The 16,179-nt window shown below is 45.9% G+C and overlaps 1 protein-coding gene across 3 annotated transcripts in view; it reads right to left on the bottom strand.

Moving 5' to 3' along the window:
* Positions 1–16,179, bottom strand: part of COL26A1 (collagen type XXVI alpha 1 chain) — a 221,080-nt gene that overhangs the window by 169,971 nt on the left and 34,930 nt on the right. For all 3 annotated transcript variants that reach the window (XM_073315529.2, XM_073315531.2, XM_073315530.2), the window contains exon 2: positions 14,908–15,030. In XM_073315529.2, coding sequence (XP_073171630.1) covers positions 14,908–15,030 — 123 coding nt within the window. The remainder of the gene's footprint in view (positions 1–14,907; positions 15,031–16,179) is intronic.

Genomic DNA, 16,179 nt, shown 5'->3' with positions numbered 1-16,179 from the left:
GCTAGAATCTCAGCAGTCACCACAGTACTCAGGAATTAGCTGTAGGTTTACTCCTCAAACTAAGAGGAGTCAGGCACTTCTTGGGACATGACAGATTTGGGGTTCAGTTAGGATTACCATGCATCCTGAATTTCCTGGAAGGAATCGGATGCTCATGGTGCCGTCCAGTTTCTTACTGGCAAGCCTTGGACAGATTGCAACATCAGACCGAACTGAGGTCTGCACAATGTCACAGGACAACATTACAACTTCATCACGTGACACTGCATCAGAGCTTGATGTCCCACACAATGTGAGGTTATATCAGCACATCACAAGATGGTGAAGACTAGAATGAGAGGGGTGTGGATCCACTATCAGAGTATGTTACAACCACTCACTGGCCAATTGACATAGAAGAGTTGTTTTTGCTCTTGGAGCCTACTTACCAGTTGAAGGAGGAGGAAAATGGTGGAGAAACATCAGTTGGAGAGATTCGGGGTGGGGTGGGCAGTGGAGAGTGCAACGGATGGCTAAAGAGACTGATAATTGTCTAGGGAGCCTTTCTCCTCTAGCTCACTGGTTCGATGCCAACTCAAGTCTTGTGTGCTCCACACTGGCAAACCTCAGATAGTGCGGCTTTATTTTAAGTTTAGAACATAATACATTGGGTCAAATCCTATCCCTGTCACAGTAAGCAAGTCAGGACCCAGTCTAGGCACTAGTTATTTGTATTACAGTAGTGACAAGAGGTAACCAATCAAGAACAAGAAACCCCATCATGCTAAGAAATACATGTATCCATTACAAGAGACTGCCTTAAACTTGAAGAGCATATAGTTGAAACAGACAAGACAAAAGGGTAGGAGGTACAGAAGGGGAACTTGCCCAAGGTCACACAGCAGGTCAGTGGCAGAGTGGATTGGAACCCAAGTCTCAAGCTCCAGTCCTATGCACGATTCCTTAGCCCATGCTGTAAGCTATTTACGGTGGTTTTCCCCCACATCAATCCAGCCACGTGCCCCTTGAATGCTTCAAGAAAAGCACAGGAAAAGCTTTGCCCTCATGTGTCAATAATGCACGTGCCACCATCAGCATTCACCTGCACTGCCACCTCAAGCGAATGTCAAAATGGTAACATGGCACTTGAACAGCTCCTGTAAGTGAAGGCTCTCAGAGCACTTTACAGGTAATCAGCTGCCAACCCTCACAACTCACCTGCAAGGCATGCAAGTAAGGGGAAACCGGGCAAAGTTTAGCCGCTTGTCCGTAACACAGCAGGTTAGTGGCAGGATTTGGAAGAGAACCCAAAAAGGTCTTGACTAACAATCCTAGCAATTGCCATACTAAATCAAACCTGTGGTCTATCTAGCCCACTGTCCCGTCTCCAAGAGTGGAGACTACCCTTAATTACTAGACCACAGTGCTTCTCAGTGTGTGATCGTGGTTTAGGAACCAGTGGATCTGGATACACGAGTAAGAGAATCTGAAAACACTGTACAGAACATTATGATTGGGGATACAGGTGGATCAATTGACTGTGGCTAGCCAAGCCCTTAATACTGGAGATCAAGCTGTTGAGAGGATATGAGTGGTGTAGTCACACAGTGGATCTCAAGTCCCAGTACACGCACATTCCTCTTGCTCATAAAGAAGCATTGCTGAATACAACAGCCAGTCATGACACAAGAAAGGGAGAACGTGCAACTTGCCTGAATCTGATCCTCAGCAATCAGGTCAAAGAGGAGTGACTGTCTCTGCTGTGGCATAAACAGAACAGCCTTTCACACACAGGAAATACCTTTCCTGTTTGTTTGGATTCATTTATTTTTTACACATATAAACAAAACTGTTTGTACGTAACTGGCCTAAGCAGGGGGAGGGGTGGGGGTTGTCAAACTTGCTTCCACATCACAAGACAAGCAGTCTTTCTTAGCAGGTTTCAGAACAACAGCCGTGTTAGTCTGTATTCGCAAAAAGAAAAGGAGGACTTGTGGCACCTTAGAGACTAACCAATTTATTTGAGCATAAGCTTTCGTGAGCTACAGCTCACTTCATCCGATGAAGATTAGATTAGCTGCAAGTTCCAGTAACCAGGTATAGGGCCCGATTCTCCATGGAGTTGAATGTCAAACTCCCAAAGTCCATAGTGGATAGGGCTCAGCTCCTGGCAGAATCAGACCATCATGGAGCAATACAATAGAACCTCAGAGTTACAAACACCTCGGGAATGGAGATTGTTTGCAACTCTAATGTTCATAGCTCTGAACAAAACATGATTGTTCTTTCAAACGTTTACAACTGAACATTGATTTACTACAGCTTTGAAACTTCATTATGCAGAAGAAAAATGCTCGTCCCTTTATTTATTTTTAGTAGTTTATGTGGAACAGTACTGTACTGTATTTGCTTTTTTATGGTCGCTGCTGCTGCCCGATTGCCTACTTCCAGTTCCCAATGAGGTGTGTGGTTGACTGGTCAGTTCGTAACGCTGGTGTTTGTAACTCTGAGGTTCTACTGTAGTTTGCAAAGGAAGCTTCCTTTGCATTTGCTTCTTTAAAACCGCTTCCCTACAGCCTCCCAATTCAAGAAGGGAAAAAGTCAGTCAGCAATTCAGTGATGAACCCACAAGCTCAGAAACAGGTGTTTTATGTAAGAGTCAGTAGCTTTAAGACCCACCACGCACAGCAAGCAGATGTGCTCTGTGGGAGCTGTTGTGTTTGTGTTTTCCTAGTGCCCAGCTTCTCCTGGGAGCATAGCAAAGCTGTAGGAAACAAAAACACTCAAATCAGATGACTGCCAATCATTCATATTTCTGAGATACAACTGATGCAACTAAATGGGATGGACCGATATACTTGGGAGATGATTGGCTTCCTTAGTTAGAACCCCCCCTACCCAGACAGCCAGGATTGCCACTTGCCCTGTACAAAGCATGTCTGAAGGATCATCAGCAAGCTGCCCCCTCCCCAGTGCCACACTGTAGACACCAGTCAAGGAGAGTCTACGATGGTGGTTTTCACTAATGAACATGTCAGGGGCTAGCTGGACATTTTTGTTTTCATCATCTCTTCTGTAAAACAAACCACCCCGCCACTCAGCATTCAAGCTTCACTATCCCCCTGTTTACTCCAGCTGACCCGGCACAAAGGCCAAACAATTCCCAGTCATGAAAAGCTTTAAGTCTGCTTCTTCCAGCGTTGGACAAAACAAAGCTGGAGCTGCGAGAGGCTCTCCTGAAAGACGGGCATGTGCTCGGCCTTCCCCAAAGGAATCTACCAAGGGCTGGATTTAACCTGCTGAGGTTGTCTGACTTGCACCACACAGCGAAGGCCTGAGACCACGGAGTGGGGATCTCTATGTTGCCGAGTCTCCATAGGGGACCCATCTGGAGGGCTTTAATGTCTATAGCCCCAGGAAAAAAGGGTCCCAAGCATTCAGAGACCCAGAGAGAAGTCAGCCAGCTAGCTCCCAAAATCTGGTCTTTCCCACAGCTCCTCTCTGCTCTGTAGCAAGATTCAGACTAGAATTAAACCAGCGGCAACAGTATATCAGCTTTGCTCTTCCCAGTTGCTGTTGGCCAAAAGATCTAGCCCAGTCAGACCCCAGCTCAGTCAGTGTGCAGACCCCAAGATAATTTACCTAATTACTGGTCTAAATAGTTATGTGCTTTGCACAGGTGTAACAGCTGGCCCTTTCACTCTGAAAACAGCTGGCCAGCACTGCATGTGGTAATACACACAGAGACCAATTCCCCTCTGAACGCAAGACAGCTTGCCCCCTTCACAAACCCAGGGATACGCCTTCACGTCTGGGCTCTAATCACTTAGACACTCAAAGCCTTGATCATGCTCTCCGGGGAACGCTCATCCTGCTGTAACGTGTATGTGGCGGGGAAGGGGGAGGGGGGTCTATTTCCTAGTATGTGACCTAACCGCCTCCAGAGAAATAATGGGACTAACACATAATCAGCGTTTCCTGTCTAAAGGGACTTCAAATAGCAATTCTAAGCACTGAATCAGTCCATAGGAGTTATCCAGTTGAATGGGCAAAGAAAGGAGACGGAGGGATTCCCAGTTTCAGAAGAGGCAATGCCAGCTAGAGAAATATTGTTGACGGAGCATAAGCACTAAAGCATGGGCCAAATTCTTTGGTGATGTACACTCCACACACAACTCTATCGATCACATAGCAACAGATTCTTGATACAGACAATAAATGATAGATACCTAGCTGTTCTAACGCGCTTCATCAATAGAGCTGAAAGCACTTTACAAAAGGGAGGTCAGTGTCATTATCTCCATTGTACAGATAGAGAAACTGAGGCACGTGCTCCACACCCCCACATATCTAAAATAGATCGTCTTGTTATTCACCAAGATGATGTCCCCCATTTTCCGGGCGGGCGGGGGGGAGCAAGGGCGAGGAGTTGCTACATTTAAAAAAAAATGTATTCATTCAAGACTACTGAACAGCAAGAAGGATCTGCACTGATCAGCAAGCTCTGGAAGTTACATTTAAAGTAAGATATTGAAGATACCACTTAAGTTTGTGGTCATGTCATGTACAATGGGACAAGCAGAGTCAGACCTGGTCTGTATCGGAATGGAAGACATAGAATTATAGAATGGTAGGACTGGAAGTAACCTGGATACGTCAGCTCGTCCAATCCCCTGCACTGAGGCAGGACTAAGTATTACTTAGACCCGCCCTGACAAGCATTTATCTAACCTGTTCTTTAAAAAAAAAGAAAAAAAAAAAACCAACGATGAAGATTCCACAACCTCCAAAAGGTAATTGTTCCATTGCTTAACTACCTTGACAGTTAGGAAGTTTTTCGTAATGTTGAACCAAAATCTCCCTCCCTATCTGCTATTTAAGCCTATTACTTCTTGTCCTGTCCACAGTGGTTAAGGAGAAACTTATCACCCTCTTCTTTGTAACAACCTTTTACACACTTGAGGCTGTCATCGGTCTTCCCCTCAGTCTTCTCTTCTCCAGACTAAGCAAACCCAATTTTTTCAATCTTTATTCATAGGTCATTTTTTCTGGAACTTCGCTCTCCTCTGGACTTTTTCCAATTTGTCCACATCTTTCTGGAAGTGTGGCACCCAGAACTGGACACAGTACTTCAGTTGAGGCCTTACCAGTGCCGAGTAGAGTGGAAAAATTACTTCTTGTGTCTTGCTTACAGTACTCGTGCTAATACATCCCCGAATGATGTTCGTTTTTTTTGCAACAGTGTTACACTGTTGACTCATATTAAGTTTGTGATCCACTATAACCCCCACATCCTTTTCTGCAGTACTCCTTCATAGGCAGTCATTTCCCAGTTTGCATTTGTGCCATTGATTATTCCTTCCTAAGTACAGTATTTTGCATTTGTCCTTATTGAATTTCATCCTATTTATTTCAGGCCATATCTCCAGTTGGTCAAGAACATTTTGAATTCTAATCCTGCCCTGCCAAGTATTAGCAAGCCCTCCCAGCTTGGAATCATCTGCAAACTTTATAAGCGTACTCTGTCTGCCATTATCCAAATCATTTATGAAGGTATTGAATAGAATCGGACCCAGGACAAGCTCCCTGCAGGACCCTGCTCAATATGCCCTTCCAGCTTGATTGTGAACCATTGATAACTACTCTGAGTGGGATTTTCCAACCAGTGGTCTACCCACCTTATAGTAGGTTCATCTAGGCTGTATTTTTCTAGTTTGTTTATGGGAAGGCCACATGAGATTGTATCAAAAGCCTTATTAAAGTCGAGGTACATCACATCTATCACTCCCCCCCCATTCATAAGGCTTGTTACCCTGTCAAAAAAGGATATTCGGTTGGTCTGACATGATTTGTTCTGGACATCCCACAAAACCCCTGAAGTGCATCAATAGATATCAGTCTGAAATAATGTCCCAGTATGGCATCACCAAACACTGTGTTGGAAGCGGTGCTTCCCTGCCCCCAGGGCTGGGTGGGGTGCAGGGACTGAAGCAGAAGTAAAGCTCTTGTCAATGGGTTAACAGCACGTTTCACACAGGCTTGCGCCCCACTGTCCTTGCTGAATTCTAAAAATCAGGTACTTTGATGCTGCAGGGGGTGTTTAAGTGCCAGAATGAAAGTGCCCATCTTCTCAGCCTGAGCTATACTGTCTGCTGCCATGCAATGCTGCTGCACCTGCATTTCCCAGAAGCAGGACCCCAGAGAGACAATGCTGCTCAATCATGGCAAGGGGGGATAGCAGGACTAAACTGTACATGTTGGAAACATTTGCTGGGACAGTGAAGTAGCTGTAGGAAAGGCAGGCTGTCCGGGCCACTGTCTAAAACCTCTTGGCTTCCCGGATGCACGATACCCCCAGTATCGGCTGTGCACTTGACAACGATACATCGGACATTCTAGATCTCCAACAGCGAGTGTATCCCTTGCTGAACGAGCAATAGCAAACGCCAGCCTCACCAGTATTCGCTCAAGCCTCTGAGGTCATTTGACTTGCTCTGTACCGCTCACCGCCTTGCAAGCGCTTGGCTTTAGCCGTGGCAGTACTCTTTCCAGTTGAGTAATCCTCTTGGAAATGAAGGGCTAAGCGACGAGCAGCTGCATTTGAACCAGGAGATTGCTTCCATAGGTGCTGGAAGGAGGGGGGCTGCTGCACCCCCCAGCTTGGAGTAGTACCAACCACCCAAGTACATGATTTCCACCTTCAGCACTCCTCCCCTCTATAAAAATCGTTCTAGCACCACTGGTTTCTTCCAGTTCCTGGGAAGTGAGTGGCAAGTTCTGGAAGCGAAAGGTTGGGAAAACAGCCCCAAGGGATTGTGGGATAGCATGGGCGGACTCTCCAGACCTGAGTTTGAGGAGACCCAGAGCTGAGCTGTATCCATACTGCAAAATGCTTGGGTTCTGACCCACATCACAGTGGGACTCTGGTTCCGACTCTCCCCCATAGCAGGCCCAAATCCAGCGGGTTCTTGGCCCAAGTCAGACTATTTTCTGTGTGGATGGAAGGGGCTTAGGTTAAAACCTGAGTTAGCACCAGGGCTTACAGTGCAGTATAGATAGCTCCATGGAGGTCCCAACCGAGATCAGGACCCCGCTGCACTAGGCTCTGTACCTGCACACAGTTGTTTGGGAGGGTCTCTTACTTACAAGATAAACAAGACCCAGGAAGTATTACCCCATTTTACCATGGAGTAACTGAGGTTAAAGCGATTTGCCCAAAGTCACACAGGATGTCTGTGCCAGAGCCAGGATCTGCCAAGTCTCTATCCAGGGCCTTAACCACAAGACCATCCTTCTCTATCAGCCTTTGCGGAGAGCGTGTCCTAGTTAGGGCACTGACTGCTCTAAAGCGATCAACCTAGTGCGGCCTTTGGAGAGCTAACACATGCGTCATGTAGGGGGAAGGCCAAACGTGAAGTGCCACCGGCTTCTATGGGAGTTGTGCTCCCATAGATGGGATGGCTGGACCCCAGGGAATCGCTGACAGACACAACCCAAACAAGCAACTTTATTCACTTCTCAAGAGAGAGATGCATGAGATATTAATGGATACGCACATCAGGTGCGCTCGCCAGGCCCATCTGCCCTTCAGTGTCACAACAGCTAGGCACCCGCAGTGACACGCAGAAGATGCGAATGGCATGGCTCAGACGGAGAAAGGTCATAGCAGAGAGCTCTGCCGAGACAAAAGCCAACAGCAAAGACCGCACCAAAGCAACGCAGGCCTCCAAGCTAAATAGAGAGTCTAGGGTGGGAACAGCATAGCTCATCCCATCTGAGCCAAGATGACAACGCTCATGCAAAAGAAACAGCTGCCAGCTTCCCAGGAGCGAGCGAGTGAGTAAATAGCAAGGAGCAACACACCCCGAGCTGCTATACTAGGGATCATACAGATACTTCCCTGTCAAATGCTGGGCGCTGACCCAAAATTTGTGCAATAAGGAAGAGAAATGTAGCATCTGAACTGGTGACAGGAAACTGATTAAACAGCGTCTGGCCAGACTGACATCTGTTTGGAAGCAGGATCATTAACGAAATGCCCCCCTCAGCTGTCACTGAAGAATTGAAAGATGCCTTCTTCTTTGGCAGGAGTGGCTTTTGCTAGTGAGCCTCCCCATTGTGGACATGGAGGGAATGAAAGCTTGACCAGATTTGGCTCATTACTTGCAAACAAGAAGATGAAACAGTTGTATCAAGACACAGCTGTGAGAAATAGAACCAAGCCAGAGCTGCGCTGCTATCTGCCTAATGGTTTTCTCTATTCCCCTATCATCACTCCAATCAAATCTACCCATGCTTCCTCCTTATAACTAGAGATGTGTCCCCACCACTGATGTAACAGCAGTCCAAGTAATGTATAATTCATGACAAGGGAAAATGGATAAATCCATGCTACCTCTGTGGCCACTGAGACAAAAACTGGATACAACTCCTATTGCCAAAAACAATGTACATGCAAATCAGGAGTCAAATCGCCTTGACTGGCAACACGTGTCTAGGGAGGTGGAGGCAAAAATGGCTTCTGAAATGCTAGATACCTGAGACAGGAATGTGGGGAAGCCTCACAGGAGTAAAGGGAGACAATAGTCTTTGTATGAGGCACAAAGACTATGCGGTTTGCCCCAGATGGTATTCTTGATCAAACACTCCCATGGAAATTATGTAACTTTTCACTGATAGGGTAACGAGCTCTGACAGCTAGGATTGGAAAGCAGGTCAGAGGAGGAATAGAGAGACTTCTCTACACAGCAGGGAGAGGCAGTCAGACTGACCAGGAAACAGAGAGGGGACTTAGTTCAGTTACAGAGGAAAAACAAAGACAATCTAGAAATAAGGGGAGCCTACCTCATTGGGCTTTGCCTAGTATTCACAGGGGTGTGATATACAGTTTCTTTACCGTTTTCTCTATTTAAGACGACTCCTGCTGTATTGGATAATTTTGTACAGAGCATCCCAAGAGAGACAAGAATCCCTCAACCTCCGGAGAGTGGTACTAAAGGATACAGAGTTTCTGGAGCCTCATTCCATCCTCTCGGTCTCAGACAGGGCATGGACAGAGGTGTCTGTGCCATTAAGGTGCATTACACAAGGCTGAAGTCAGGGATCACTGGGAAGAAGCCAAAAACCAAGGAGGAGATTTCAGTCAGCAGGGATGTGAGCGAGAGTCCAGTATTGTCAGAGTCACAGTTTTTCAGGCCAAAAGGGGCCATTCTGATCATCTAGTCTGATGTCCTTTATAACACTGGCCATTGACCTTCCCCACAATAACTCCAAGAGCAGAGTTTGGAAAAACATCCAATCCTGATTTAAAATGGTCAGTGAGGAGGAATCCACCATGACCCTTGGTAAGCTGTTCCAATGGTTAATTATTCTCACTGTTAAAAATGTATGCCTTATTTCTAGTCTGAATTTGTCTAACTTCAACTTCTAGCCATTGCATTGCGTTATACCTTTCTCTGCTACACTGAAAAGCCCACTATTAAATATGTATTTCCTATATAGGTACATATAAGCTGTAATTAAGTCACCCCTTAACCTTCTCTTTAAGCTAAATAAATTAAGCTTTTGAGTCTATTGATATAAGGCATGTTTTCTAATCCTTTAATCATTCTCATGGCTCTTCTCTGACCCCCCCTCTCCAATTTAACAACATCCTTTTTGAATTGTGGGCACCAGAACTGGACAGGATTCCAGCAGCGGTTGCACCAGTGCCAAATACAGAGGTAAAATAACCCTCCTAATTCCTACTTGAAATCCCTGTTTATGCATCCCAGGATCACATTAGCGGTCTTGGCCACAGCATCACACTGGAAGCTCATTTTAAGCTTATTAGCCACTACAACCCCCAAATCTTTTTCCGAGTCACCCCTTCCCAGGTCAGAGTCTCTCATCGCATAAGTATGACCTACGTTCCTTGTACCTAGATTTATATGTTCACATTTAGCCATAACACACATATCGTTTGCTTGTACCCTGTTTACCAAGCAATCCAGATTGCTCTGAATCCATGGCCTTTTTTCATTATTTACCACTCCCACAATTTGGGTGTCATATGCAAACGTTATCAGTGATGACTATGTTTTTGTCCAGGTCATTGATAACTATATTAAATAGCATAGGGCCAAGAACCAATCCCTACAAGACCCCACTGGGAACAGACCTGCTTGATGAGGATTCCCCATTTTACAGTTACATTTTGAGACCTATCAGTTAGCCAGTTTTTAATCCACTTCATGTGCGCCGTGTTCATTTTGTATCATTCTAGTTTTTTTTAATTAAAATGTTGCACAGTACCAAATCAAACACCTTGGCGAAGTCTACATATTTATGTCAATACGATTACCTTTATCGATGAAACTTGTAATCTCATAAAAAAAATCAAGTTTGACAGGACCTATTTTCCATAAAGTCCTGATGATTTGCATTAATTACATTACCCCCCCTTTAGTTCATTATTAATTCATTTATAAACGTTCCTTCTGAGAAAAGGTCTCTCGAAGCATTCCATGGGCAGCACAACGAGCGTGAGACCAAACTGAACTGCCAGTACAAACAAGGATCCTTCACACAGTACCATGGATGGGAGGAACTTCTTAGCACTACAGTAGTGGTTAAATCACTTTACTCACCCCTCCCCACCCGGACACCTGCCAGGCACAGCAGAAGACATTTTTGTTTGATGTCTCCAGTAGGAGCATCACGAAGGGTGATGAATGTACCCTGCAGATTACAGTGCTGCGAAAGAGAGAAAGGGATACAGGAACAACAGAAAGCAAACAGGGTTGAGGAACTCAACACGAGCTGTTCAAAAGACACCTGCAGTGAAGCAAAGGCCATCATTACTGATTAAGTCCTTGGGCATCAAACTGTTTCAGATATTTTATGGAGACAGACAGACACACACTCACTCACTCCGCTACTGGAAAGCCCACCAGCCAGGACAAATGGGATCTCAAAAATAACTGGAAACCACTGGCCTGCACTGTACTCCCAACAGATGACTGGACACTTTAGCATCGAGCAAAGCTCACACTCAAACGCGCAGCTCTTTCTGGGATTCAGATCCGTCTCTGTGAAATCAAGCCGAGTTGTCAAACCACAAAGAAAGGGTTTGGGGGCAGCTTGAGCGTGCAGGGGCCTGGTCTGCCCATGTTAAACAGTGTTCCACAATACAAGAGCTACCAGGAGACGAATGAGTGCCCTCCAACTCCGTAGGTTCAATACTAATGCACAAAAGTTTACCAGGGCCTGGTTCGAGAGGAAATCTGAGTTTAGACAAGATAGCCAGAGATGGATGCACCAATCGTATGACTTGAGCACTCCCAATCCGAGAGACGTGCTGGCCAAAGGCCAGTCTGTTTGCCTGATGGGGCTGTGCAACTAAAAAGGTCACAAATTCAGCCAGCACTTCAGAGATGCACAAAGAACAGCCTTGGGAATTAAAACTGGAGCAACGCTTGTAATGCTATTGGGAGTCACAAGATGGTGCTATTATAGACATCATGAATTCCACCCAACTGAAGGGATAGGCAGCGTAACAAAGGTGATGCCAGGAGATCTTCATTTCTTGGGCCTGGGTTACAACAGGTTGCACTTGTCACATGGCAATGATCAGCATCTACTGATTCCAGGGGCTACTTCTACCTCCTTGTGAAATATCAAAATGTAAATAAGAGATCATCCCACCCTGCACCACAAAAAAAATCAAAATAATACAACCAATTAAAAAAAAAAAAAAAAAAAGGGAGAGAGGCCCCTAGCACAGATACCTCTCAATCAGCTACCATCTCTGAATCTCAGGGGCTTTGACAACATGGCACTTGTTCTCAGAACTGTTCCTTCTCTGCAATGACTTCAGCGGAGGATACCGTGTGCCACCTGGAGCAGGCATGTGCTAGTCCTGTTTTAACATGGTCAGTAACTGGGTGAGCTCATATCACTTCTGTCAGCCCCCTTCTGGAGGTCCCCACAAAACAGAGAGCCAGGGACAGCCTAAGGTTCATTTAGGTGTCTTTTGTGCCTCCCATATGACTGAAACTGGGTGGTTCTGATGCATGACCTTGTGCAGAGGGCACTGCGGTGACCTAGGAAGCATGACAGCCGCTCAGCTTGGAATCTAACATTCTCCCCGAATTACAGTGGAGATGGGGGGTAGCATTTCAATGTTCATGTCTGAATATTTCTTCTGGTCCATTTCTACCTTAAGAAATTTCTGCCCGGTAACAATTTCGTGAAATTGCCTTAATTAACAATAGGTAGCATGGCTCAATGCCAGTCTGGACAGAGTTTTCTTGTGTTCTAGTCCATGCCCTAGGAGCACAGGCCAGCAATTGGACAGTAGGGTTACCAACTTTCTAAATCACAGAAAACTGAACCTCTGTGCCCTGCCCCTTCCTTGAGGCCCCGCCCTTGCCCCCACCTCCTCTCCGAGGCCCCACCCCACCCTTCTCTCTCTTCCCCCCCCCCACCCTCACTCACTTTCACTGGTCTAGGGCAGGGGGTTGGGATGCAGAATGGGGGGGGGAGGGCTCCAGCTGGGGGGGTGGGTTCCAGGGTGGGGCCACAAATGAGGGGTTAGGGTGCAGGAGGGGGCTCCAGGCTGAAGCAGAGGGGTTCAGAGTGTGGGAGTGGGCTCAGGGCAGAGGGTTGGGGTGCAGGGAGGGGGGGGCTCCAGGAGGGGGTTCCAACCTGGGGCAGAGGGGTGGGGCTAGGGGCTCCAGCCAGGTGGCGCTTACCTCGGGCGCCTCCCAGTCCACAGTGCAGCAGGGATAAGGCAGGCTCCCTGCCTAACCTGGCTCCACGCAGCTCCCATGTCCGGCTCCTAGGCGCAGGGGTGACCAGGTAGCTCTGCACAGTGCACACTGTCCGTGCCCACAGGCGCCACCCCTGCAACTCCCATTGGCCACAGTTCCCAGGAGCGGTGCTAACCAGAGCTGCCAGGATCCCTTTCAACTGGGTGTTCCAGTCGAAAACCAGATGCCTGGCAATTCTATTGGGCAGTTACTTCCCAGAGAGGCAGCTCCCAACTGAGATCTTAAGTGTCAGTAACCTCAAACTATTTCAGTGCCAAGGCTTCTGCCTTTTGTAAATTTAGTGTTTTAGTGATGTGGGTCCCAGGATATGACACACACAAAGTGGGTGAGGTAATATTGGACCAATTTCTGTTGGTGAGACAGACAAGCTTTTGAGCTTACACAGAGCTCTTCAAGTCTCTTCAGTGTTTAGTGACATGAAGAGCTCAAAAGCTTGTCTCTCACACCAACAGAAGTTTGTCCAGTAAAAGGTATGAACTCACCCACCTTGTCTCTCAGTTTTAAATGTATGCATTTTTAATTTAAGCTTTTCTCTTGCCAATCATTCCAGTGCTACTCTGCCCGGTCCTAAAATAAGCAGCCAGAACAATTCAGGCTAATAGTCTTCAGGCTATTTGAAAAATTACTTAAGACAGAAAACCATCCAGCCAAGTTAGAATGTCACAAAATTAAACACCAAAAAAAAGATTCTAAATCTCAGGGTTTATATTTGCTAGAGTTTTCAAAGATAAACTTCAATTTTATACCCTTTTTCTTTTCAGTGAATATGCCTATTTAATGAGTAACTTTACAAGTATGTAGATAGGATGTTGATCCAATAACAGGATGGATTTGTTAGCAGTGTAGCTTCAATCACATTTTTAAAAAGGAGAATGGGCAAGAATTTGGCAAGTTGTTTTTAAAACTGTATTTTGAAGGTTAACATGCACTCTTTACAGGAATGGAGAGCCAAAAAAAAAAAAAAAAAAAGTCAGTTCTGGGAAATTTAAAGAGCTCAGCAGAAGTCTGGTCACAAGAATGTAAAATATAAAATGTCCCATGTAAAGTGGTCATTGAAATAAGACCAACCACACACCAAAGCACAAATGAAAAATGAGTAAGACTAACCAGTGGCCAAATGAAAACGGAGAACCAAGAGTATTAACAGCAATGTGAAAAATTAAAATTCCCTATCATCATAAGAGAAGCTCAGTATTTGATAGATGCTTTTCGAAGAGGGTGGAACTATGTTCTGCCTAGATTACCATCAAGACATTTCTTTACTAAGCATGAGATTATCTCAAACCCTGTTCTGTAGCTTCTAGTGATAAAGTGGGGATAAATAATTCCATTCACTTTGGTGGCTAATTATTGTGCTGCCTGGCTGTCTGCAGCCTTAAGATTGCTAGAAGAGTCTAGCAGGTAGAATGAAGACCTGGAAGTCACGAAGCCCTAGGCAAGTCACGACCTCTGTGCTGAGGTTTCTGATTTGTGAAGTGGGAATATTGGACACCACATCTCTGTAAAGGGCACGGAGACTGGTGGATGAAGAGTACCTTATGAAAGCTCAAGTTTGTAAGGTCTGAAGTCAATGGGAATTAAAAGCTCTGAGCACCTTGCAAGATCCAGCTCCAAGCATCAAGTATTTTTATTACCCCTGCATTAGCCCACAATCTCTGGGAACCTACCAGGATGAAATCCAATCCTGGCACAGGTCTCATGTGACAAGGAGTTTGGTGGCCTTATCTTAGTCCCTCATGGGCTCTGGTACACATCAAAGCCCCGCTGCAGGTCAGAGCGCTTGGCGTTCTCGGAGAGCCAGAGTAGTGGCATTTCAGGTCAGTAACACCACGTGCCTCAATAAAACTGTATGAGGAAGCTTGCACAGCTAAATGCCACGCAGCAAAGCTACAGACATCGGGTAGGGTACTGATTTCAGTTATACCGGTATAAATCAGGAGTAACTCCTTTGACTTCAGTGAGTTACTTCCAATTCATACTGGGTTAACTAAGATCAGAATCTGGTCCCATATGGCCCAATCCTATTTGCTTTGCCCAGATACCCATTAACTGAATCAGCAGCGCAGGGCCCGGCCTACAGATTGAATATACAACACGAGACATTAAGGGCTTTTACCTCACTAAGTTGGCACAAGGTCCTGGCCACCGGCAACTCTGATAAACTCTCTGGATCACCGTCTCCGAGCCATTCTGCACTTGGCAGGAAACCGTCCGCGTAACTGTGTAGTGACACCAGTGCCTGCAAAGAAAAAGAACACTTTAAATCCCAGTAGTGCAGCGAGCTGGGCAACATACGTCAGTCTGCTGCCAGCTAGGTTTACCCAAATATTTGTAATCCTCAAAGTGTTGCCTCGAGGAGATCTTCTGTGTCCGCTAATCAAAGAAATGAGAGACAGAAGAAACCTAATATGACATCTTGTCCGTTTTCCAGAGGCCAGAATTTCTTACAGTGCACTATCTGGTCTCCTTTCAGGCACTGTAAGTGATGGGACTCAGGGAGGTCTTTCCAATAGTTTCCCAAAGATTCAGCGTAAATTTTACTTGCCTTAATTTCATTCCATTACTTCTGGCATTATTCCCCAACTCCCTTCCACTCTGAACAATTCCTTGCACTTTGGGTGTTTACAATTTTCAGATAATTGTGGGTTTATTATTCATAACTTTCTGCAAGGTGCCGTACAGACACTGTTGCAGACCCTAAAGAGTTTACAACCTAAAGAGGCAAGACAAAAAGGTAGCATACTACTTTAAAGATGGGAATCTGAGGCAGAGAGATTAAGTCATACAGGAAGCCTGTGGCATAGCCAGGAATTGAAACCAGGGCTCCCAAGTCCCAGTCTAGTGGTTTGACAAAAGCAGCATCCTTCCTGTCCTCTGGATAATTGCTTTTAATCTTAGTGAATATAACTGTTATTCACATGTTCCCCACTCAGTGAGATTTTTTTTCCCTCCTCCTCCTTTAAGGGGCATTTAGATCCAGCCAGGCCGCCTCTCTTTTGTGAGCACAATCTACATTCGCCAAACTTGTGCCCACATTTTCGCTCTTGTATCGGAACAGAGGTAGCACACAAGCCCTGGCATTCCTACCTGACTGGGGTGCAAAAATCAGGGAGAGCAGCGAGAGGCCTCTGAATTGAGCCCAAAGGTAACTTTCATGCTCGAAATACAGGAGGGAGCTTTGCTGGCACAATGCCCACAAAAGAATCCTGGGCCTCAGTATTTAAGGTAGCAGGTGCCCTTCAAAAACCTCTGGTTCATGGCCATCAGCTTTTGAGGAACGAGAATGATGGTGCCTTCAGATGTTTTACCCTGCGGGGGTTGCAGTGTGCTCACTACACCAACATAGTTGTACTGATGCAAACACTTAAAGTAGGTGTGCTCCACTGAT

The sequence above is a fragment of the Lepidochelys kempii genome, chromosome 17 (assembly GCF_965140285.1).
Source record: "Lepidochelys kempii isolate rLepKem1 chromosome 17, rLepKem1.hap1, whole genome shotgun sequence".
NCBI lineage: Eukaryota > Metazoa > Chordata > Testudines > Cheloniidae > Lepidochelys > Lepidochelys kempii.
This window is presented reverse-complemented; position numbering and strand designations above follow the sequence as displayed.